The following is a 26253-nucleotide window of genomic DNA, read 5'->3' as shown; positions in this document are numbered from 1 at the left end:
TCTCCCCCCCCTCCCGTCTCTCTCCCCCCCCTCCCGTCTCTCTCCCCCCCCTCCCGTCCTCTCTCCCCACCCTCCCGTCTCTCTCCCCACCCTCTCGTCTCTCCCCCCACCCTCTCGTCTCTCCCCCCACCCTCCCGTCTCTCCCCCCACCCTCCCGTCTCTCCCCCCACCCTCCCGTCTCCCCCCCCCCTCTCCCCCCCCCCTCCCGTCTCTCCCCCCCCCTCCCGTCTCTCCCCCCCCTCCCGTCTCTCCCCCCTCCCGTCCTCCCCCCTCCGTCTCTCTCCCCACCCCTCCCGTCTCTCCCCCCCCCGTCTCTCCCCCACCCCTCCCGTCTCTCCCCCACCCCTCCCGTCTCTCCCCCACCCCTCCCGTCTCTCTCCCCCCTCCCGTCTCTCTCCCCCCCGTCTCCTCCCCCCCCCGTCTCTTCCCCCCCCCCGTCTCTCCCCCCACTCCCGTCTCTCCCCCCCCTCCCGTCTCTCCCCCCCCTCCGTCTCTCCCCCCCTCCCGTCTCTCTCCCCCCCCCCCGTCTCTCTCCCCCCCCCCGTCTCTCTCCCCCCCCCCCCGTCTCTCTCCCCCCCCCCGTCTCTCTCCCCCCTCCCGTCTCTCTCCCCCCCGTCTCTTCCCCCCCCCGTCTCTTCCCCCCCCCCGTCTCTCCCCCCCCCCCCCGTCTCTCCCCCCCCCGTCTCTCCCCCCCCCCGTCTCTCCCCCCACTCCCGTCTCTCTCCCCCCCCTCCCGTCTCTCTCCCCACCCTCCGTCTCTCCCCCACCCTCTCGTCTCTCCCCCCACCCTCTCGTCTCTCCCCCCACCCTCCCGTCTCTCCCCCCCACCCCCCTCCCGTCTCCCCCCCCCTCCCGTCTCTCCCCCCCCTCCCGTCTCTCCCCCCCCCTCCCGTCTCTCCCCCCCCTCCCGTCTCTCCCCCCCCTCCCGTCTCCCCCCCCCTCCCGTCTCTCCCCCCCCCCGTCTCTCCCCCACCCCTCCCGTCTCTCCCCCCCCGTCTCTCCCCACCCCTCCCGTCTCTCTCCCCCCCTCCCGTCTCTCTCCCCCCGTCTCCTCCCCCCCCCGTCTCTTCCCCCCCGTCTCTTCCCCCCCCCGTCTCTCCCCCCCACTCCCGTCTCTCCCCCCCCTCCCGTCTCTCCCCCCACTCCCGTCTCTCCCCCCCCTCCCGTCTCTCCCCCCCCTCCCGTCTCTCTCCCCACCCTCTCGTCTCTCCCCCCCGCTCCCGTCTCTCCCCCCCCTCCCGTCTCTCCCCCCCCTCCCGTCTCTCCCCCCCCTCCCGCTCTCCCCCCCCTCCCGTCTTTCCCCCCCCCCGTCTCTCACCCCCCCTCCGCTCTCTCCCCCCGTCTCCTCCCCCCCCGTCTCCTCCCCCCCCTCCCCCCCCGTCTCCTCCCCCCCCCTCCCCCCCGTCTCCTCCCCCCCTCCCCCCCGTCTCCTCCCCCCCTCCCCCCCGTCCTCTCCCCCCCTCCCCCCCGTCTCCTCCCCCCCCCCTCCCCCCCGTCTCTTCCCCCCCCTCCCCCCCGTCTCTTCCCCCCCCTCCCCCCCCCGTCTCTTCCCCCCCCTCCCCCCCCGTCTCTTCCCCCCCTCCCCCCCGTCTCTTCCCCCCCCCTCCCCCCCGTCTCTTCCCCCCCTCCCCCCCGTCTCTTCCCCCCCTCCCCCCGTCTCTTCCCCCCCCTCCCCCCAGTCTCTTCTCCCCCCCTCCCCCAGTCTCTTCCCCCCCTCCCCCCAGTCTCTTCCCCCCCCTTCCCCCCAGTCTCTTCCCCCCTCCCCCCCGTCTCTTCCCCCCCTCCCCCCCGTCTCTTCCCCCCCCTCCCCCCCCTCCCCCGTCTCTTCCCCCGTCTCTTCCCCCCCCCCCGTCTCTTCCCCCCCTCCCCCCCGTCTCTTCCCCCCCTCCCCCCCCGTCTCTCCCCCCCTCCCCCCCGTCTCTTCCCCCCCCCCGTCTCTTCCCCCTCCCCCCCCGTCTCTTCCCCCCCCTCCCCCCGTCTCTTCCCCCCCTCCCCCCCAGTCTCTTCCCCCCCCTCCCCCCCCGTCTCTCTTCCCCCCCTCCCCCCCGTCTCTCTTCCCCCCCCCTCCCCCCCGTCTCTCTCCCCCCCTCCCCCCCGTCTCTTCCCCCCCCCGTCTCTTCCCCCCCGTCTCTTCCCCCCCCCCGTCTCTTCCCCCCCCCGTCTCTTCCCCCCCCCGTCTCTTCCCCCCCGTCTCTCTCCCCCCCCCGTCTCTTCCCCCCCCTCCCCCCCGTCTCTCCCCCCCCTCCCCCCGTCTCTTCCCCCCCCTCCCCCCGTCTCTCCCCCCTCCCCCCGTCTCACCCCCGTCTCTTCCCCCCTCCCCCCCGTCTCCCCCCCCGTCTCTTCCCCCCCTCCCCCCCGTCTCCCCCCCGTCTCTCCCCCCCCGTCCTCTCCCCCCCGTCTCTCCCCCCCCCCGTCTCTCCCCCCCGTCTCTCCCCCCCCGTCTCTCCCCCCCCGTCTCTCCCCCCCCCGTCTCTCCCCCCCCCCCCGTCTCCCCCCCCGTCTCTCCCCCCCCCCGTCTCTCCCCCCCCCGTCTCTCCCCCCGTCTCTCTCCCCCCCCCGTCTCTCTCCCCCCCGTCTCTCTCCCCCCCCGTCTCTCTCCCCCCCCGTCTCTCTCCCCCCCCCGTCTCTCTCCCCCCCGTCTCTCTCCCCCCCCGTCTCTCTCCCCCCCCCGTCTCCCCCGTCTCTCTCCCCCCCCCGTCTCTCTCCCCCCCCGTCTCTCTCCCCCCCCGTCTCTCTCCCCCCCCGTCTCTCTCCCCCCGTCTCTCTCCCCCCCCGTCTCTCTCCCCCCCGTCTCTCTCCCCCCCCGTCTCCCCCGTCCTCTCTCCCCCCCGTCTCTCTCCCCCCCCGTCTCTCTCCCCCCCCGTCTCTCTCCCCCCCGTCTCTCTCCCCCCCGTCTCTCTCCCCCCCCGTCTCTCTCCCCCCCCGTCTCTCTCCCCCCCGTCTCTCTCCCCCCCCGTCTCTCTCCCCCCGTCTCTCTCCCCCCCCGTCTCTCTCCCCCCCCGTCTCTCTCCCCCCCCGTCTCTCTCCCCCCCGTCTCTCCCCCCCGTCTCTTCCCCCCCCCGTCTCTTCCCCCCCCCGTCTCTTCCCCCCCCCGTCTCTTCCCCCCCCCGTCTCTTCCCCCCCCCGTCTCTTCCCCCCCCGTCTCTTCCCCCCCCCGTCTCTTCCCCCCCCCGTCTCTTCCCCCCCCCCGTCTCTTCCCCCCCCCGTCTCTTCCCCCCCGTCCCATCTTTCCCCCCCATCTCTTCCCCCCCCTCCTTCCCCATCTCTTCCCCCCCCTCCTTCCCCATCTCTTCCCCCCCCCCTCCTTCCCCCTCCCCGTACCTCCCTCACCCCCACCCTCTCCCACACTGCACCTCCATCCCTTCCCCCAACACCTCCATCCCTTCCCCCACCACTTCGCTCTCCGCAACCCCCCATCTCACTCTCACTCTCCCTTTCGCCCCCCCATCTCACTCTCCCTTTCGCCCCCCCATCTCACTCCTCCCTTTCGCCCCCCCCATCTCACTCTCCCTTTCGCCCCCCCATCTCACTCTCCCTTTCGCCCTCTCCATCTCTCCTTCTATCACTCCCTTTCTTTGTCTCTGTCCCTTACTCCACAGACTCCAAAGTGAACTGCAGTCTCACCACTGCCACCCACCCCCCTGGGGGAGAGCTGCCCCATGGATATCAGGGAGAGATCCACATTCAGTTGGCGGGGAGAGATTGGGGGAGGGAGGGGGCAGGGTAATGCCTGGATCTCAATTGCTTTCCTTTGATCACAGCCCCCAAAGGACCAGTGATCTGCCTGATGGTTGTTACTTTACTGTTGGTGGGATCTTCCTGTGCTCTCTCTTCCATATCACGTGAACAGAAATTTCAGACATTCATCAATTGTCGAGGAGGTAATAAAGTGAACTAATCAATTCAGAGATGACGGTATCCTCTGATTGCATTTGGGCATTATAAAGTTTTTTTTACAAAAGGACAGCAGCTGATAATTTGGTCCATCAATCCTGTTACAGTCCTGGAGGTCTAGAACACAGAAAAAGGCCCTTTGACCCATCGAACTTGCACCAATCAGATGCAACATCCTATTTCCAGAATCCCATTTCCCAGAACCTGCCCATATGCTCAGCCAACACAAGTGTACATCTCATTATTTCTTCAGTGTTAGGAGGGTTCCTGCCTTTCCCATCCTTACAGGCAGTGAATTCCAGATTCCCACATCTTTCTCACAGCCCCTCTAAACCTCTTGCCCCCTTACCTCAGATCTATGCCCCACCCCCATCATTAATCCCTCTCCCTCTCACTCGCCCCCTCCGTCTCCGCCCCCCCCCCGCATCTCCACCCTCTCCATCTCCCCCTCTCTGTCTCCTCTGCTCCATGGAAAACAACTTTCTTCAATTCAATATGATTCATATCTTCTTCTCTGTCAGCTCCACTTTCTCTTCCACTCCCCATATCCGTTGATTCAACGAAAACCCTATTTATGTCAGCCTTAAATATATTCACCAATGAGGCATCTGTGTTTCTCTCTCTGTAGCTCTCAGAGGTCAAAGATTCCAAAGGGACACCATCCAAAGTGACAAAAGTTCTCCTCAATAAAAACTGAAAGAACTGCGGATGCTGTAAATCAGAAAAATCAGTTAGCGTCCTCAGAAGTCCTGAGGAAGTGTCAGGGGACCTGGAACGTTAACTCTGATTTATTCTTCACAGATACTGCCAGACCTACTGAAAAATTCTCCTCAACCCAGCCTTAAATGATCAGCTCCTTATCCTGATTTTGTGCACCATGCCCACTCATCACTGTGCTCTACATTCCCCATTTCCCCCGCTCCCATTAGTGGAAACAACCTCCCAGTGCCCACCCTGCCAAACCTCCTTCAAGTTCCTGTACCTTTCGGCGAGACCCCCCTCTAACCTGCAGAGATATGGAACAATTCACTCAGCCTCTCCATTTAAAATCTTGAGACCAAGAGACAGCATGATACATATTTAATAATTTGTTTGAAGAAAGGTGTTGTGCTAGAAAAGTTTTGGATAGCTAACCAGGAAGCTCTAGACCAGTCAACTTAACACAGGCTTAGAATCATACAGCACAGAAACAGACCCTTCAGCCCAACACATCCACCCTAACCAGGTTTCAAAGAATCCCTACAACAGGGAAGCCCATTGTGTCCACACCAACCACATGAAGAGCAGCCTACCCAGACCCTCTAAACCTGCATTTCCATGGCCAAACCACCTAACCTACACATCCTGGACACTATGGGCAATTTAGCATGACCAATTCTGCACATCGGTGGACTCTGAGAGGAAACCAGCACAGACATGGTGAGAATGTGCAAACTTCACATGTGCTTGAGGATGGAATTAAACCCGGGTCCCTAGTACTGTGAGGCGACAGTGCTAACCGCTGAACCAATGTGCCACACTAAACTGGTGGCTTATGTTCAGATTCCCTACACTGAACTAGTCCCATTTGCCTGTGCTTCGCTCATATCCCTCTAAACCTTTCCCATCCATGTAACCATCCAGATGCCTTTTAAATGTTGTAATTGTACCAGCCTCCACCACTTCCTCTGGCAGGTCATTTTATATAGGCACCACTCTCTGTGTTCCCCTTAGGCCCCTATTCAATCTTTCCTCCCTCACCTTAAACTTATGCCCTCTAGTTTTTTGACGCCCATTCCCTGGGGAACAAAGACTTTGGCTATTCACCTTACCCAAGCCCCTCATGATTTTATAAACCTCTACAAAGTCACTCCTCAGCCTTCTGTTCTCCAGGGAAAAGTCCCAGTCTATCCAGCTTCTCCTTATAATTCAAACCCTCCAGTCTCTGTAACAGCTTTGCAAATCTTTGTTGCACCCTTTCCAGTTTAATAACATCCTCCCCATAGCAGGGCGACCAAAATTAGAAAAGAGAGAGTTTCTGCCGAAGGAATGAATGAGAAAAATAGCTCAATGTAGGAGCAAATTACTGCAGGTGCTGGAATCTGCACTGAAAACAACAAATGCTGAAGATCACAGGGGGTTAGACAGCATCCATGGAGAGACAACAGGCTAGTGTTTTAAGTCTAGACTCAACTGCCTAACCTGCTGTGATCTCTAGCACTTGTTTTCAGAAAAATACCTGGCTGGACAGTTGGTCTGTGAGGTCGGCAGAGTGAGTTTGATTCCCACACCAGCTGAGGTTACCATGAAATTAAACTACCATCAGTTGTCTCTCTCTCTGATGAGAAAGTAGGACTGTGGTGATTTTTAAATTTCACTGCGAGTACTTTGAACATTTTGGCTGCATTCTGTTGCAAGTGAAGATAACAAAATCATTTCACATTGAATGATGGGAATGTATTTAACTTCCTACCTTCTGTTATATGAGAAAAACGAAGAAGAAAGAATTGCATTTCTGTAACACCTTTCATAACAGCTGACCATCTCAAAGGACAGCACAGCCAACCAGGTGCAGTTCCTGCTTTAAAGGAGGAAATGCAATAGCCAATTTGCTCGCAGCAAGCTCCCACAAACAGGAATGTAACAATGACCAAACAACTTATATTTGGTGACATTGATTGAGAGATTAATATCGGCCAGGACACTGACAAAGAACTCCTCTGCTCTTCTTCAGCATAGTGCCTTATGATGGTTTCCATCCAACGAAGCAGGCAAAAGGTATTTTTGACATCTCAGCTGAAAGACAGCACATCTGACATGCAGCGCTCCCTCAGTACTACACCTGGAAGTCAGGCTTGATTTCTGAACTCCCACTATGGAGGGCTATTAGAACCCAGAGTCACATGATTCAAAGACAAATTTGTGGCCTTCTGAGCTACAGCTGACAAATGTAACACCGTACAGACAATGATTAAATTAAGTGCCGTGCACACTGCATCCAGTTGACTTCAGGAGGAGAGACATGTTGTTGCCAATTAAATTGTTGTGCAAAATGCAAGTATTCTCATTTAAAGTAATTAGATTGTAATTCAGAAATAACCAAAACTGTTTCTCTTCTGAAGTAAAGGATGCTTGAATTTTGAATAAAGCTGGAACACCTGTTTACAGTAATTCCCTGTTCATGTAATCACAGAATAGTTGCAGTGCGGAAAGAAGCCATTCAGCCCATTGTGTCTGTACCAGCGCCCTGAGTAAGCGTCATTAGTGCCACTCTCATTTCCTCGTTTCTCTATTGAAATGATCATCCAATTCCCTTCTAAATGTGTTGATTGAACCTACCTCCACCCCAATTCCAGACAGCGCATTCCAGACCTGAACCAATCATCAATGAATAACAAATTACATTTACCTCTTTTGCAAATTATTTCAAACGTGCCCCCTGGTTCTCCATTCATTTACAAGTGGGAACAGTTTCTCTCTAGTTACTCTCTCCAGACCCGTCACAATATTGAAAACTTCTCTCAAATCTCCTCTTAGCCTTCTCCTCTCCAAGTAAAACAGTCCCAACATCTCCAGACTATCTCCATAACTGAAGTTTCCATCCCTGGAACCATTCTTCCATACATGTTCTACACTCTCTCCAAAGCGTTCACACCCATCCTAACGTGTAGGTTTCCAGAACTGTGCATAATGCTGTACAAGTATAGGAAAGTTAATGGCCTTGCAAGATAGATATGGAGGAAGGAGTCCATATTGTTGGTGACAGGACCATAGGTAGGAATAGGAGTAGATCATTCATCCCATTCTGTACATGCTCCAATTCTATCTGTAGTCTAAGTCAGAGGTGATGATGGTGTAGTGTTAGTGCCATTGGTCTTGTAATCTAGATTTCCTGGACTAATACTCTGGAGTGATGGGTTCAAATCATGCTATAGAGAATTTAAATTGGGAAGTCCTTAAAAAAAAATCTGCAGTATATAGCTAATCTCTGTAGCAATCTTGATTGGTAGGAACTCGCCTGGTTCACAGTTGCCCTTTAAGCTTGCCTGTGATTACAGACTAAGGTGGTTAATTTTGAACTATTCTCGGAAATGACCAAAGAAGCCATTTGAGGGGATGTAAGAATATGCGGCAAGTTCAGGTTATTTCCAGTGCAACAACATCCTATGGGGAAAGAATAAAGAAACTTTAATCTGGATACTGACTCCAACCACCTGCCTTGGTTTCGTATCCCCTTCTAACCAATCAATCTCCAATTTAAGGTGATTCATGAAGTTAACATCAATTACTATTTGTGGGTGAGATCCCACTCTTTGCTAAAAAAAAGGCATCTAGATGTGTATATAAATAGGAAGGGTTTCGAGCCCAAATGGACCAAATGTAGGCAAACTGGACTAGGTCAGACTAGGATGTCTGGTTGGTGTGAATGAGTTGGACTGAAGGGTCTGAATCAATGACTTTGTTAATGTTTTCTAACTTCTCTCCTAAATGGCCCAGTTTTTTTGCCCATTATCGGTTGTTGGAGCAGCCACTCTGCCCTTCAATATCATCCTGCTGTCTTTCTCCACATAGGCTCATTGAGGAATATAATAATAGAGTGAGCACTGACATGGACTTATTGGGCTCAATGGCTTGTCTCTGCATCTGTTTACCTTTCTTCTATGTGTAGTCCAATGTTTGATATTTGTGGCTTTCCAAGACCCTGTAGACCCTACTTCATCCTAGAGCATTGTTTAGAGTTTTCTCTCCTTACCTAAGGAGGGATATACTTGTCCTTGAGAGAGTCAGACACTCAGTTCCTGAAATGAGAAACTGCGGAAGCGAGACCTATGTTCTCTGGAGTTCAGAAATGTGAGAAGTGGACTAATTTCAAAATGTATAATTCCTAAGGAGCTTAACAAGGTAGATACTTTCATCCCTGAAAGTTGCCACCCAGGTTGATAGTGCTGTTAAGAAGGCTTACGGTGTGTTAGGTTTTATTGGTAGAGGGATTGAGTTCTGGAGCCGTGATGTCATGCTGAAACTGTACAAAATGCTAGCGCTGCCTCACTTGGAATATTGCTTGCAGTTCTGGTCACCTCATTACAGGAAGGATGTGGAAGCATTGGAAAAGGTGCAGAGGAGATTTACCAGGATGTTGCCTGGCCTGGAGCGCAGGCCCTATGAAGAAAGGCTGAGGGACTTGGGTCTGTTCTCATTGGAGAGAAGGAGGCTAAGAGGGGATTTAATAGAGACATACAAGATGATCAGAGGATTAGATGGAGTGTACAGTGAGAGTCTTTTTCCGAGGATGATGATTTCAGCTTGTACAAGGGGACATAGCTACAAATTGAGGGGTGATAGATTTAAGACAGATGTCAGAGGCAGGTTCTTTACTCAGAGAGTGGTAAGGGCATGGAACACCCTGCCTACCAATGTAGTTAACTCAGCCACATTAGGGGCATTTAAACAGTCCTTGGATAAGCATATGGATAATGATGGGATAGTGTAGAGGGAGGGACTTAGATTAGTTCACAGGTGGGGGCCACATCGAAGGCCGAAGGGCCTGTTCTGCGCTGTATTGTTCTATGTTCTATACTGGAAGGGTGTGTCTCCTGGTTGGACTATGTAGGACACAGCAACATGGTCTCAGAATAAAGAGTTTGTCATTTAGGACTGAGATGAGGAGGAATTTCTTCACCCAGAGAGTTATCATTCTTTTGAATGTTCCACCATAAGAACTGTGGAAGCTCAGCTATTGAGTATATTGGGATGGGTAGATTTTTGGATGCAAAAGGAATCAAGAGAAATGGAGATAATGGGGGATATGCTAGAAAAGCAGCTGTGGTTTTATTAAATAGGATAGCAGATTGAAAGGGCCAAATGGCCCTTTCCTTTTTCTCATGTTCTAGAGTAAAGACATCCACATGGCAATGTGATCATGTGTAGAGTTTTTTTCTGACTTCCCTTAAAACTTCTTTCTATCTCCTCCCAATATTGCACCAATGTTTATCTCATTGTTATCTCATCATCTTCAAGCGAGTTTCCATCTAAATGTTCACAATCCTCCTGATAAAAAAAGCCTTAGCTTCTCAACTTTGCCATTATAAGTATTGACCCTGGTACCACCTTTGTGAACTTACACTGTACCTTTCATCATTGTCTTTGTAACCGTACCATGATACTCTCCAGTTACAGCCTGCCATCTGCTTAAAATCCACATTACTTATTGCTTTCTGAAATACCTAGCTGTAGATTGTTTTTTAATTCAAGAATTCTTTATATCTTTTTAATATTCCTATCTGCACAGTCACCTTTTAATAACTGAACAAAATCAATGCTTCATTTGCTTCCTTACTCTGTTTAAGGAGAGATGGTACGTAATGGCAATGTCCCTGAGTTATTTCTCTAAAGGGGCTCAGTTGAACGCTCTGGGAACGGGGGTTCAAACTTTACTGTGTCAGAACTGGAATTCGATTCAGTTAAAAGCTTGTCTCAAGTGAACAGTGCCTGTGAACTATCTTTGATTTACATAAAACCCCGTTTGGTTCACTAATGGCCACAGGAGCCAGGGTGGCTCAGTGGTTAACACTGCAGCCTGACGGTCCCAGGGAGCCAGGTTTGAAAAAGGGTTTTCTGAAGAAGGGTCTGGACCCAAAACATCAGCCTTCCTACTCCTCTGATGTTGCTTGTCCTGCTGTGTTCATCCAGCTCTACACCTTGTTATCTCTTGCATTTATGTAGCATCTTTCATGACAGCTAGGTGTTTCTATGGCCAATGAAGAACTTTGTGCAGTGCTATCACCATTGTGATGTAAGAAATGCCAACTGCAAACCCCCTGAAATAACAATGTGATAATAGCCAGTTGTGATGCTTTTGTCATGTTGATTGAGGGATGAATATTGGCCCAGGGCCCCAGGGATAACTGAGATAATGGGAACTGCAGATGCTGGAGAATCCAAGATAATAAAATGTGAGGCTGGATGAACACAGCAGGCCAAGCAGCATCTCAGGAGCACAAAAGCTGACGTTTCGGGCCTAGACCCTTCTTCAGAGCTCTGATGAAGGGTCTAGGCCCGAAACGTCAGCTTTTGTGCTCCTGAGATGCTGCTTGGCCTGCTGTGTTCATCCAGCCTCACATTTTATTACCCCAGGGATAACTGCCAGGCCCTGAATTTGGTGCCATGGATTCTGTAACATCATTGGCTCAGACAGAGGAAGGCTCCATTTAAAGTCGTATCCAAAAGACAGTACCTCGCATGGCGATGACATGAAAGTGAAAGGGAGACGTTGGTGAAGGAGGAAAGTCAGCTGTGTCCCAGGTTGTCAGCTGCTTGAGAAGCATAGGGTGTGAAAGGTAATCTGGAGCGATCCAATCAACCATGTTCTCAGTGAATGGCAGAGCTGACTTGATGCGCTGAATAACCTACTCCAGCAGTCACCCTGCTTGCTCTGTCTCTGTCCCAAGGCACCGTTGGTCCTAACCCTGTGTTAAAAACTGAAAGAACTGCGGATGCTGGAAATCAGAAACAAAAATTGCAGGAAAAGCTCAGCAGGTCTGGCAGCATCTGTGGAGAGAAAGCAGAGTTAACGTTTTGGATACTTTCACAGAACAGATTAGAAATGTTAACTTTGCTTTCTCTCCACAGGTGCAGCCAGAACTGCCGAGCTTTTCCAGCAATTTCAGTTTTTGCTTCTAATCCTGTGTTAATTCTTGCACTGAAAGGATATACTTTCACGTCCAGGCCAAGAACGGAAACTGAGAATCATCTGTTTGTGCCATTTAATGAGTTGATTGCAACTTCTGTTTGGAAATGTGAAGCCAAACTGGATTTAGAGACATGCCGACATGCCATTCCAACCGCGTGGCATTTTCAGCCTAATGCTGATATTATAGTGTAAAATTTATAGAACTGAACTTACAGCCATTCTTCCCTGTGGGTATATGTCACTGCTTACAATCTTTATGAACATTATTCCATCTTAACTGACCTCACATCCTCAGTGTATCCTTCTAATATAGCCACCTTAAAATTTAAAAGGAGAAACTTTAGTTTTTTTTGCATTAAATTTTCTACCTTTCTGGTACTGCTGGTTTTTGATGTGTTATAGTTCCAAATTGCTGGGTAATGTCTGACAATAGCAGCCTTGTTAATTTCAGTGTGGTAAGATGTAATATTGGATCTACAATGGTGCTTCATCCAATGACTGTCTTTTGGAAAGGCAAATCAGGGCAGGACTGATAGACTTAATCATAAGGTCCTGGGGAGTGTTGCTGAACAAAAAGACCTTGGAGTGCAGGTTCATATTTCCTTGACAGTGGAGTTGCAGATAGATAGGACAGTGAAGAAGGCATTTGGTAGGCTTGCCTTTATTGGTCAGTACATCGGGTATGGGAGTTGGGAGGTCATGTTCCAGCTGTACAGGACATTGGTTAGGCCATTTTTTGACTACTGCTTGCAATTCTGTTCTCCCTCCTATAGGAAAGATGTTGTAAAACTAGAAAGGATTCAGAAAAGTTTTACATAGAAGTTGCCGCGGTTGGAGTTTTTGATCTATAGCAAGAGGCTGAATAGGCTGAGGCTATTTTCCCTGGAGAATCAGAGCCTGAGAGGTGACCTAATAGAAGTTCATACAATCATGAGGGGTATGGATAGAGTGAAGGTCTTTTCCGTGGGGTGGGGGAGTCTAAAACTTGAGGGTATAGGTTTAAGGTGAGGGGGGGAAGATATAAAAAGAGCAACTTTTTGACACAGAGGGAGGTATAGAATGAGATGCCAGAGGAAGTGGTAGAGGCTGGTACATGTAACATTTAAAAGTTACCTGGGTGGGTATGTGAATAGGAAGGGTTAAGAGGGATATGAGCCAAATGCTGGCAAATGGAACAAGATTAATTTAGGATATCTGGTTGACGTGGACTTGTTAGACTGAAGGGTTTGTTTCTGTGAAATAGCAAGAACTGCAGATGCTGGAGTCAGAGGTAACACAGTACGAAGCTGGAAGAACGCATCAGGCCAGGCAGCATCACGGAACAGGAAAGTGGATGTTTCAGGTCCAGGGCCCTTCTTCAGAAAGCAAAGTGACTCAGTGTTTAGCACTGCAGTCTCACAGCACTAGGAACCTGGGTTCGATTCCACCCTCAGGTGACTGTCTGTGTGGAGCTTGCACATTCTCCCTGTGTCTGTGTGGGTTTCCTCCGGGTGCTCCGGTTTCCTCCCACAGTCCAAAGATGTGCAGGCTAGGTGGATTGGCCACGCTAAATTGCCCACAGTGTTCAGGGAGGTTTAGATTATCAGGGGATGGGCCTGGGGGGTGCTGCCTGATGGTTGGCGTCGACTTGTTGGTCCAGAAGGTCTGTTCCCAAACTGTTGGGATTCTATGAAGGGTTCTGAACTGAGACTTCAGTGTAAAATGAGGCAGGAATAAATATAGGCAAGATTGTCACCTTTCCATTGTTTTGTTTCTGGTTGAGTTCTGTGGATGAATGGTCATAGCCTCACGGATGTGTGGACTGCAGCCCCCTGTATCTTTTAGACCTCTTGTAAAAAGGATGCCAAATTATTGCATGCTGATTAAACCAGTTCTTCTGAAGATTCCTGCTTTGTTTTCTTCTTTGCTGTCTAACTAAATTAGCCAATTAATCAGAGTGATTACTCACAATATGTAACTTTTCAAGTGATGTGCTGTACACTTTTACAATTCAGAAGAACCTTCTCTCCTTCTAATTACATTCCCATTTCACTGCCCATAATCTTGCTTGAAGTGCTGTTGTCATGGCAATGATTAGGTGATCTGCATTCAACATTAATTATACAACCCTATACATTATTTTCTTTCTCATTGAGGCGTGGTTTGGCTGGACTAACTTGAACCTTTGATAAGAGTCCATTAATTCTTTCCCACCTGCCCAGTTATTGTTCAGGTTCCCCTTAATTTGCTCTGTGTTGTGGTTTTATCAGAGATAATGGGAACTGCAGATGCTAGAGAATCTGAGATAACAAGGTGTGGAGCTGGATGAAAACAGCAGGCCAAGCATCAACCTTCCTGCTCCTAAGATGCTGCTTGGCCTGCTGTGTTCATCCAGCTCCACACCTAGTTATCTGTGTTGTGGTTGGCAGATTTCCTCCACTAGCCTCAGAATTCTCTGATTGTCCTCTCCCTTACACTTCATTCCTTCTCCACATCCATTACCTTCTCCATTCACCACAATTTTAGAAGAATGAGAGGTGATTTTATTCAAACATGTCCCTCCTGAGGAGATTTGACAGGATGGGTGCTGTGCTGTCCCCAGCTGGGACAGATTAGAACTGGGGGACACAGTTTAAGATTAAAAAATGTCAGTGTTAACATAGGGAGGAGGAGATATTTTTTCTCAGAGGGTCCTTAGTCATTGTTAGGTAGTCCAGAACTTGCTAAGAAAAAAAGAAATCAGCGTTGTCCTCTCCTGGTGCTGCTCCCCTTGAATTGGTATTCTTGCAAAATATCCTGGAGCATTTAACACTTTGAAAAAATGTATCTTTTTTCAGAAATACTCAAGACCTTGACCCTTGCTGGGTATGTACCAGCCTGGCTCATACACCCTTCCCTGTGGGCACTTCCAGCTCGTTTATTGAGTACCAACTGGGGCTTATGTACCCCTCCTATCTGCCCACCGTGTGGCATGACCCTGGGATCAATTGCAATGTGCTAACCCAGGAGAATGCAGACCCTACAAAATCAACTGATGAACAATAATTGAGGGTAAAATTATTCACAAAGAAACCATAACCTTCTTAACATGTACCTTGGAAACTTTGAAGCGATTTCTCTCCCATTCCTGCTCTAAACCTAATAGAATCTCTGCCGTGTGGAAGCAGGCCATTCAGCCCATCAAGTCTGCACGTCCCCCTCTGAAGAGCATCTCACCCAGACCCAACTCCTGCCCTCATTCTATGCCTGTAACCCTCATTTCCCATGACTTATTCCCCCAAGCTACACAATCCCTAGACACTGTGGGCAATTTAACACAGCCAAGCCACTTAACCTGCGCATCTGTTGGCTGTGGGCGGAAGTTGGAACACCCAGAGGAAACGGGGAGAATGTGCAAACTCCACACAGTTGCCTGAGGGTGAAATCAAACCTGCCGTCCCTGGTGCTGTGAGGTAGCAGTGCTAACCCGCTGAGCCACCGTGCTGCTCAGCAGAATAATCAAGAGTTATAGGGAAAATGCAGGGAAATGGATACATCACATCAGCCATGAGCCTATTGAATGGCGAAGCAGGCTGAGTGGATGCATGACCTATATATATCTTCCGGTCTTGTTGACTCATTCTCTTTGAAGCTTTTCTTTACATTCTACCTCTTGGATCAGCTTTCAGTCACCTTGCATCAGAGTCAAGTTTTAATTTATACCAGTTTGACTACACTGAGGGTTCTATATAAAGACACTCTTTTGTTGTTGTTGGGTCAATGGAAAGAAAGTAAACCTCTGAAACACTGAGGGTAAACTACATCTCGAAACACATCTCTGCAGCATCAGATGAGCTGGTTTGTATACAGGATGTGGGTTCCAAGTTGTCTCATTATCTTGTAGAAAATATGCGATTGGTAATGAAGAAACTTTGCAGCAATTTTTGTGCTCTCAAGGGATAATCGTCGGGACATTGCAGAGCTAAACTTGCACACAGATATCATTCCACGCCCTTGGTGGGGAATCTCTTTGCTAACTTGGAATGATAAACAAGGGACTCATTTATCCGGCTGCATTTCCAGATCAAATCACGGTTTAATGTGCTTTGTTTTCAAAGGCGCTGTTTGACTGGCGTGCGGATTAATCATTTTAATGGGGCCACCCCACTGGCTGGCTTTTGACCATTTCCTTTATCTGATCATCATCAAACATTGTTATTTCCATTGGGCCCAGAATTCTTCATCTCCCAGTTAAGACTCATCTCCTCCAGCATTGGCCTCCTTCAGACTATTTTCCTTCCCTGCTGGATACACCGAGATGTGTTCCTGCAAAATTATAGGCACTTACAGCATAGGCCTAACACATCAGTGCCACAGGGTACAAAGTCTAATCCAATGTTCTGGCACTTGATCTGTAGGCCTGTATCAGGTGCAGATCTGGGCAATTTTATGAATGATGAGGGCTCCGATCTCTACCATCACACAGGTGGCCCATGTCCGCATGACCCTCGGGTTGCTAAAAATACCCCCTTGAAATTTCCTAACTTGATAACCCTAACTTCATACTCCCGAAATGGACATCCCCCCAACCAAGGGGAATAGAGCCCTCCTATAATAACCACAAAGCTATGACTTTGTTTACCATGCTGCATATCCTATAGATACTTGCCCTCTGCACCCATGCCAAGTGACTGTGTCTATCATGTGTATCTATCCAAGATATCACCAACACCTTCCACCCCAACTTCAAGTTCACCTGGGCCATCTCCAACACATCCCTCACCTTCCTGGACCTCTCAGTCTCCATCTCAGGTAACCAGCTAGAAACTGATGTCCATTTCAAGCCCATCGACTCCCACAGCTACCTAGAATACACCTCCTCCCACCCACCCTCCTGCAAAAATTCCATCCCCTATTCCCAATACCTCCGCCTCCGCCGCATCTGTTCCCAGGATGAGGCATTCCACTCCCACGCATCCCAGATGTCCAAGTTCTTCAAGCACCGCAACTTTCCCCCCGCAGTGGTCGAGAATGCCCTTGACCACGTCTCCCGCATTTCCCACAACACATCCCTCACACCCCGCCCCTGCCACAACCGCCCAAAGAGGATCCCCCTTGTTCTCACACACCACCCCACCAACCTCCGGATACAACGCATCATCCTCCGACACTTCTGCCATCTACAATCTGACCCCACCACAAAAGACATTTTTCCATCCCCACCCTTGTCTGCCTTCCGAGAGACCACTCTCTCTGTGATTCCCTTGTTCGCTCCACACTCCCCTCCAACCCCACCACACCCGGCACCTTCCCCTGCAACCGCAGGAAATGCTACACTTGCCCCCACACCTCCTCCCTCACCCCCATCCTAGGCCCCAAGATGACTTTCCACATTAAGCAGAGGTTCACCTGCACATCTGCCAATGTGGTATACTGTATCCACTGTACCTGGCGTGGCTTCCTCTACATCAGGGAAACCAAGCGGAGGCTTGGGGACCGCTTTGCAGAACACCTCCGCTCGGTTCGCAATAAACAACTGCACCTCCCAGTCGCGAACCATTTTAGCTCCCCATCCCATTCCTCAGACGACATGTCCATCATGGGCCTCCTGCAGTGCCACAATGATGCCACCCGAAAGTTGCAGGAACAGCAACTCATATTCCGCTTGGGAACCCTGCAGCCCAATGGTATCGATGTGGACTTCACAAGCTTCAAAATCTCCCCTTCCCCCACCGCATCCCAAAACCAGCCCAGCTCGTCCCCTCCCCCCACTGCATCACACAACCAGCCCAGCTCATCCCCTTCCCCCACTGCATCCCAAAACCAGCCCAGCCTGTCTCTGTCTCCCTAACCTGTTCTTTCTCTCACCCATCCCCTCCTTCCACCTCAAGCTGCACTTCCATCTCCTACCTACTAACCTCATCCCAACTCCTTGACCTGTCCGTCTTCCCTGGACTGACCTATCCTCTCCCCACCTCCCCACCCATACTCTCCTCTCTACCTATCTTATTTTCTCTCCATCTTTGGTCCGCCTCCCCCTCTCCCTATTTATTCTAGAGGGCTGTTGTAGGCTGCAGCGGGACATTGACAGGATGCAGAGATGGGCTGAGAGGTGGCAGATGGAGTTCAACCTGGATAAATGCGAGGTGATGCATTTTGGAAGGTCGAATTTGAAAGCTGAGTACAGGATTAAGGATAGGATTCTTGGCAGCGTGGAGGAACAGAGGGATCTTGGTGTGCAGATACACAGATCCCTTAAAATGGCCACCCAAGTGGACAGGGTTGTTAAGAAAGCATATGGTGTTTTGGCTTTCATTAATAGGGGGATTGAGTTTAAGAGTCGTGAGATCTTGTTGCAGCTCTATAAAACTTTGGTTAGACCGCACTTGGAATACTGCGTCCAGTTCTGGGCGCCCTATTATAGGAAAGATGTGGATGCTTTGGAGAGGGTTCAGAGGAGGTTTACCAGGATGCTGCCTGGACTGGAGGGCTTATCTTATGAAGAGAGGTTGACTGAGCTCGGTCTCTTTTCATTGGAGAAAAGGAGGAGGAGAGGGGACCTAATTGAGGTATACAAGATAATGAGAGGCATAGATAGAGTTGATAGCCAGAGACTATTTCCCAGGTCAGAAATGGCCAGCACGAGGGGTCATAGTTTTAAGCTGGTTGGTGGAAAGTATAGAGGGGATGTCAGAGGCAGGTTCTTTACGCAGAGAGTTGTGAGAGCATGGAATGCGTTGCCAGCAGCAGTTGTGGAAGCAAGGTCATTGGGGTCATTTAAGAGACTGCTGGACATGTATATGGTCACAGAAATTTGAGGGTGCATACATGAGGATCAATGGTCGGCACAACATTGTGGGCTGAAGGGCCTGTTCTGTGCTGTACTGTTCTATGTTCTATGTTCTAACCCTCTCCCCATCCCCCTCTCTGATGAAGGGTCTAGGCCTGAAACGTCAGCTTTTGTGCTCCTGAGATGCTGCTTGGCCTGCTGTGTTCATCCAGCTCCACACTTTATTATCTATGTGTAACTATGCAGTCTGGAGGAGCAGATTAGGGATAGCAGCAATAGTAATCATCTTCAAAACTTCACCCCGCTTTCTCCAGGCTGGCAGCACCTTCAAACCTACAGCCTCCATCAGGGTGGCTCAGTGGGTAGCACTGCTACTTCACAAAACTCCGGGGACCCGGGTTCGATTCCACCCTCGGGGCGAATGTCCGTGTGGAGTTTCCATGTTCTCCCCATGTCCACGTGGGTTTCCTCCCACAGTCCCAAGATGTGCAGGGTAGATGGATTGGCCATGGAGGGTGGGGTCTGGGTGAAATGATGTTCCGAGGGTCAGTGTGGACTCGGTGGGCTGAATGGACTGCTTCACACAGTAGGTATTCTATCAGTGTGGAAGCAGGCCGTTCTTCCTTAGATGAGCAGGTGGTTGGAAAGGCCATCAAGCTGCGAGTTCCCTCCAAACCCACACAATCCTGATTTGAAAAGATCCTGGAATTCCCTTCTGAACAGCACTATGGGTGTCCCTACATCCCAAGAACTGCAGTGGTTGAGGAGCCAGCTCGCCACCATGACATCACTGGGATAGTGCACTGGGAAATCTAGCCCCACCATCCCAGAAGCATCACAAAAGTTAATGATTTTATAAACGTACCCAAAATTCTCAGACTTATTGATGAAAAACCACAGGTTACAGCAACTGGAAGGGAACAGAAAGGGGCTTTCAGGATTGGGGTGTTTTTACCTCAGAAAGAAAAGAACAACTCCTTTTCAGGTGGTCCACCATCTTCTGACCAACACCTACAAGCTGTTCAACCACCTGGGAGCCAATCAGATTGCTGGTTTCTCCTTGATAACTGTGATGTGGAGTTGCTGGTGTTGGACTGGGGTGGACAAAGTCAGGCATCACACTACAGCAGGTTATAGTCCAACACCAGAGCACTGCTCCTTTGTCAGGTGAAATGGAGGGAAAAGCGTAGGCACCTGGGAGGACGCTTACCTGATGATCCGAGGCCGAATGTCCTTGACCACTGAAGTGTTTCCCCCACTGGGAGGGAACGTTCCTGTTTGGCGATTGTTGTATGGTGTGCATTCATCTGTTGGTCATGTAGGGTGGGGTCTGGCGTCTGCGTGGTCTCACCAATATACCATGCTCAAAGCATCCATGCCTGCAGTGTATGAGATAGACAGCATTGGCCGAGTCACATGACTATCTGCTGTGCATGTGGTGGGGGGTGTTCCCATGTGTGATCGTAGTGTCCATGTCGATGATCTGACATGTCTTGCATGAAGTTGCCATGGCAGGGTTGTGTGGTCGCTGGTCTCCTGAAGGCTGGGTGGTTTGCTGTGAATGCTGATGTCTTTGAGGTTTGTTAGTTCTTTAAAGGCAAGAAGTGGAGGGATGGCCCTGGCGAGATGTTCATCATCACTGATGACGTGCTGAAGGCTGTGAAGAACATGGCATAGTGCTCCAAGGGAGTACTGGCCAACAGAGGGTACCCTGTCGGTTATCTTCTGAGAAAGTCATTGCGGTTTTTCACTGTGGCATGTCAGAACTGGTGATCGATGAGTTGAGCATCTTTTTCCATTCTTATAAGGGCATCTTTCAGGATCTGTAAGTGTTCATCATGTTCCTCCTCATCTGAGCAGATCCTATGTATACACAGGGCTTGTTGTGGGGAAGGCTGTTTTACTATGTTTTGGGTGGAAGCTAGAGAAGTGCAGCATCGTGAGGTTATCCACGGGCTTGCAGTGAGGTACAGAGGTGCCTTGATGGAAATGCATATGTCCAAGAATGAGACTGATTGTAAAGAGTAGTCTAAGGCAAGTCTGATGGTGGATGAAACTTGTTGATATTGTTTTGTAGTTGTTTCAGTGATTCCTCATCAATGAGTCCAAAGGAAGTAAATGTCATCCATCTATAGTGTTGGTTGGAAGTTCTATGCAGCAAAGAAGTCTTGCTTGAACCTGTGCATGGAAGTGTTGGCATATTGGGGAGCAAATCTGGTGCCCATGGCTTTTCCGTGTGTCTGGATGAAGAACTGGTTGTCAAAGATGAAGATGTGGTCGAGGATGAAACGGATGAGTTGTGGGATGGTGTCTGGAAATTGGCAGTCAGTGGTACTGAGTACTGAGGCTGGTGCAGAGTGCTGAAACGTCCATTGCCACAAGGAAGGTTCCTAGTTAGACTGGCCCATGGGTGCTGAGTTTCTGTAAGAGTTTCTGACCTTGATGTATCCAAAGAAGTTCTCACACAGGGTCCCATTGCCTGAAATGATGGGACGTCCAAGTGTCTTGGCTTTGTGTATCTTTGGAAGGTGGTGAAAGTCTCCTATGCGAGAAATATGTGGGATGAGAGTGCTTGGATATTCTGAAGATCTGACTGAAAGGTCTTGATCTGTCTCTTGAGTTGATGGGTGTGTTCTTTGGTTGGATTGACTGGTAGTTGTCTGTAGTGTTCCTGGTTGTTCGGTTGTCAGTATGCTTCTTTGCAGTGCTCCCTTCTCTTTGAGATGATGGCTCTTCCTTTGTCATCAAACCAGCAGACAGTGTTGTGATTGGTCTTGAGAGCACAGTGTTGCGTTGGGCTTGGGTGATGTTCTGCACTATTTTGTGAGCACTGCTGATGAATCTAGCGTGAACGTCTCTCCTGACATCTTGGGCATACATTTCGAGCCTAGTGCAGCGGTCTTCCAAAGAGGTCCAATTTGACTCTTCCTTCTTTGGTTGCTGCCCCACTGATTTCTCTGACTGTGTTCTGGTTCATTGGTTGTCTCATTGGGCTCACTGCTGACATCTTGGGGTTTGTGGAAGGATTCCAAGATCCTCATTCGCCTGATGAATTCCTCTGTGTATACTGTGAGACCAACGGGGTCCATTTTTTGATAGTGGGTTAGAACTTCGATTTTGTCCAGTTGAACAGTGTAGTCAGACAAGTTGATGATGGATTTCTCTGTGGTTTCTCCAGTTTCTAGTTTTTGGTGTAAACTGGTGCTTGGCAGTGTCTCGTAGCTGGTCCCCTGTGTCCTGAGTGCAAACTGGGAATGTGAACTCTATCTCAATTTCAAGGTTGTGATGTCTGCTGTAGAGCCAGTGTACAAGATGACTGAGGAATGTGTGAGAGGTGCAACAGCAGAGTCTCTCAGCATAGCCTGTGTTGTTGTTGACTTGAGTGAGCTTGTGATCTGCAGTCCTTTTCAGGATCTTCTGTGCTTACTTGCATCTCAACAGAAACTTGATGTCTGTGTCAATAAGTGCAATCTTCTTAGAGACCCTTCCATAAGACCATAAGACATAGGAGTGGAAGTAAGGCCATTCGGCCCATCAGGTCCACTCCACCATTTAAATCATGGCTGATGGGCATTTCAGCTCCACTTCCCTGCACTCTCCCCGTAGCCCTTGATTCCTTCTGAGATCAAGAATTTGTCAATCTCTGCCTTGAAGGCATCCAACGTCCCGGCCTCCACTGCAATCCGTGGCAATGAATTCCACAAGCCCACCACTGAAGAAATGTCGTCTCATTTCAGTTTTAAATTTACCCCCTCTAATTCTAAGGCTGTGCGCATGGGTCCTAGTCTCCCCGTCTAATGGAAACAACTTGCTAGCATCCACCCCTTCTAAACCATACATTATCTTGTAAGTTTCTATTAAATCTTCCCTCAACCTTCTAAACTCCAATGAGTACAATCCCAGGATCCTTAGCCGTTCATCATACATTAAACCTACCATTCCAGGGATCATCCGTGTGAATCTCCGCTGGACACACTCCAGGGCTCGTATGTCCTTCCTGAGGTGTGGGCCCCAAACTCAAAGCCCATGTTGAGCTGGCAGTTTGTGGTGTCAATGGTAGCCAAAATATGGGGAAGTGGACTTCACCTGATGAAGGAGCATGCTCTGAATGCTTGTGATTTCAAATAAACCTGTTAGACTATAACCTGGTGTCATTGAATAACTGCATACCAATCCACAGACCAATCAGCTATTTGTTGCCAGCCAAATTCCCCTTTGTATCTCCCCTCAAGCTCAGGTTGGCCTGTAAAAACCTTTTCCCTTGCTTGAATAAACAGCAATTAGTCAGCAGATAACTCGCTTTTAAAAGGTGACACAATCCCAACAATAGTTTTCAAACTAGCCTTTTTTTCTCTTTTCAGTTCACTTTCAAAAATGCAGAAAAAATAAATAGATGTAGTCTGTGCATTCCTCCACCCCCCCCGTTATAAAAGAAATTCCATTTCAAAACTTGTGATACACAAGCATAACATCTATTCACCCTTCCTTCTCACTCATACAACTTTACACAATCTTAGCATTTCTTAAACCTTTAATTTATTCCAACATTTTACACTTAATCCACAAGTACATTAACCTGTCTAACAATGTCAATGATCTTTACATTAAATATTTAAAACAAAAGAACTCCATCTGAATTGTCTTACATTCTGAGGTATAAACATTTTAATGAAGGCAAGTAGTTTATGATCAGCATAAATCAGCGTTTCCTTGTTACTGTGTTGGCCATAAGCTTCAGAGTACTGAAGAACCAACATCAATCCCTAAGTCTCTTTTTCCACATTACAATAATTCTTCTGATACTGGCTTTGTTTCTTAGAGAATTATCCCACTGGTTTCTGTATTCCTTACTTATGATCCCACAACTAAACTGCACCATCTTCATGTCATCAGCATCAATTGCCATTTTGAAAGGTCTGGAAAAATTAGGGCTAATACCGTTTAATTCGTTAGGATATTTAATTTATTAGGATTGCCTTAGCTTCTCAAGGACTTCCTGGCATTCTACTGACCATACATTGTTTGCTTACCAAAATTGTTACAGTTATAGCTACTGTCCTGAAATGACTCTCAAATTTCTGGTACAACATACACATTGCTAAAAATCTCATGATTTCTCATTTAGTTTTAGGAACAGGGAATTCTATTAGAACCTCCTCTCTCCTTGCAACACTCGTCTCTGTCCTTCAGTATGCCTTGGGTAAGTTACTGTTGCTTTTCTGAATGTCTTACTAAGCCAGCCAAATGTAATTGCTTAAACAGGCCTTCTACTGGGCTCATTTTTATTTTCACATGGTAACCATATATCACAGCATTAGCTAACTAAACTACGCTGTTATAAACCTCAGCTACAACTCAATCCTATATCTTATGATCTTATGATTTTATGATTCATAAGCCTCTAGAATCTGGCTAATGAAAATGGCATAACGTTTTGTTGATATAACCCGAATAGTGTAACAAACGTGGTTATTTCTTTCGCCAGTTACCCTTCAATAGATTAATCTTAGAAAGGACTGAGCCACTTCTAACCCTATCAATATTTATTTGTGCAATAGGGTATAGACCTATTTTGTGATCACATGCATCTTTCTATCATCAATATGGTGTCTAGTTGATCCATCTGGTTTAGGATTTAATATTTCTGGTGAATTCCTGCTGCTGTGACTAGTTTCGATGAAATACTGATGTCAGTTCCAACCGGAGCTTGTATCCCTGGGCTCAGCCAATAAGGATGCTACTTTATTGATCCTGACTCCTGCATCGCCATCGTGCCAAGCTAATATAGGACGTCCAACTGTGTCTCTATGGATTATCTCACACTTTCTCAGTAACCTTACAAGATAATCCTGCTGTGCTTTCTCAAACTATGAGAAGACATTGTCTAACTGTCCCAGTATTTCTGTGTTAGCGAGTAGAATTGAAGGAGGTTCACACTGCAAACTGCCTTCCTCTCCTTCAACCTCATTTTTATTCACTGCTTTCACATTTCATATTTCACTGCTCCTACCACCTGACACACGTGGCCCTCCTTATCTCCATTCTGACAATGACAATTTTTCTTCGTGTTCATTTGACATAACTGATTCTTCTTCCCATGATCAAGAATGTTTATCGAATGAGTCACTTTACTAAATCCTCCCAATTTCTTCGTATGGAATGACTTTTGCTTTCATGGATTCACCTTGCAAAGGCAACAACACCATCACTTCACCGCCCGCAGGGAATTCTCTAGCTGCTGAATATTTCTGCCCGTTCTTTCATTTTCGCTGTAACAAACTTACACATGCTTTTGTATTACTCTAAATGTGTCTTTCTAGAAACTCCGACAAATTCATCCTTTTTGTTCAAGAGCATCTCCCTAATCAATTTTAATGGACTTTTCATGGCCGTAAATCAGTTCAAATGGACTAAATCCACTACATTAATTTGTAGAATCTCTGGTAACAAATAGCAAGCAGTCTATTCCTTTATCCTGGTCCTGTGGGTATTCGTGACAGTCTGCTTAAATCGTTGTTTTCAGAGTTTGATGGTATCTCTCAAAAGTTCCTTGTGTTTGTGGATGATATGCAGTTGACTTAAACTGTTTTATACCCAAACTGCTAATGATTTCCTGGAAAATTTTGGACATGAAGATAAAACCCTGATCAGATTGTATCTCAGTCGGTAGTCCATAATCATTTTACTTGTTGAGCTAATTTTTCCACCACTACCGTCGCTGAAATTGTCCTGAGAACATAGAATGTAGAAGAGTACAGCAAGGGAACAGACCCTTCGCCACCAAACAATGCTATTCTAAACTAAGGGCAATAAATGTGCAGCTGGAAAAGCACAGCAGGTCAGACAGCATCTGGGGAGCGGGGAAATCAATGTTTCAGGCTGAAACCTATCGTCAGGAGTTCTACCTGCCTACACATAGCCCATAACCCTCTATTCCCTGCCTGTCCATATGTGCGTTTAAATGTCTCTTAAACATTGCTATTGTATCTAGTTTTACCACCTCCCCTCGCAGCACATCCCAGGCACCTACCGCACCTCCTTTAAACTTCCCCCTCTTCCCTTAAATCCATAGCCCCAGTATTTAACATTTCCACCTTGGGAAAGGACTCCCAACTGTCCACCTCTCATAATTTTATATACTTCTATGTGGTCACTCCTCAGCCTCCAACACTCTAGTAAAAAGAATCTAAGCTTGTCCAACCTCTACCTATAGCTAATGCACCCCACTCTAGGTAACGCCTTCGTAAACTTCTTTTGCACCCTCCCGAAAACATCCATATTCTTCCTGTAGCATGGCTATAGACCTGCACACGATACGCTAAACACGACCGAACTTAAGTTTCATACAGCTGCAGCATGACTTGCCATGTTGCCCCAACCATAAGACAAAGGAGCAGAATGAGGCCATTTGGCCCATTAGGTCAGCTCACCCATCCAGTTGTGGCTGATATATTTCTTAACCGCATTCTCCAGCGTTCTCCCCATAACTCTTGACCCCTTACTAGTCGAGAACCTTAAATACACTCGATGCCTTGGCCTCCGCAGCCCTCTGCAGCAATGAGTTCCACAGATTTTCCAGCCTCTGGCTAATCTCAGTTCTAAAGGGTCGTCCTTTACCCTGAGGCTGTGCCTTTAGGTCCTGGTACCTCCTACTTGTGAAAACATCTTCTCCCGTCCACTCTATCCAGGCCTCTCAATATTCTGCAAGTTTTACTCAGATCCACCCCCCCCCCCCCCCAAAATCCTTCTAAACTCCATCAAGTACAGAACCAGAATTCTCAACCACTTGGAAGCTTCCTTTGGCAAAAAACGTTATGTTCCCTTTAAAGAAACACTTGCCATCTATCCTGTGTACTTCTTTTGCTTACACAGTTTTATTGCTGCCTGTCTGACTATTACAAGCCTTTGGTCCCCAACATGAGCTATCGCAGAAAGTTTTCAA

The 26253-nt window shown here is 48.9% G+C and overlaps 1 protein-coding gene across 2 annotated transcripts in view; it reads left to right on the top strand.

Annotated features, from left to right (window-relative positions):
• kcnk13a (potassium channel, subfamily K, member 13a) overlaps positions 1-26253 on the top strand; it is a 51332-nt gene that overhangs the window by 14164 nt on the left and 10915 nt on the right. The window contains exon 2 of one of the 2 annotated variants that reach the window (XM_059648964.1): positions 23437-23511. The exons of the other annotated variant lie outside the window; for it this stretch is intronic. Within the exon in view, the coding sequence (XP_059504947.1) occupies positions 23437-23511 (75 nt within the window). The remainder of the gene's footprint in view (positions 1-23436; positions 23512-26253) is intronic. 2 annotated transcript variants of the gene reach the window in all.

This window comes from Stegostoma tigrinum, chromosome 10 (genome assembly GCF_030684315.1).
Source record: "Stegostoma tigrinum isolate sSteTig4 chromosome 10, sSteTig4.hap1, whole genome shotgun sequence".
In the NCBI taxonomy this organism is placed as follows: Eukaryota; Metazoa; Chordata; class Chondrichthyes; order Orectolobiformes; family Stegostomatidae; genus Stegostoma; species Stegostoma tigrinum.
The sequence above is the reverse complement of the archived record's forward strand: the minus strand, read 5'-3'. Positions and strand labels throughout refer to the sequence as shown.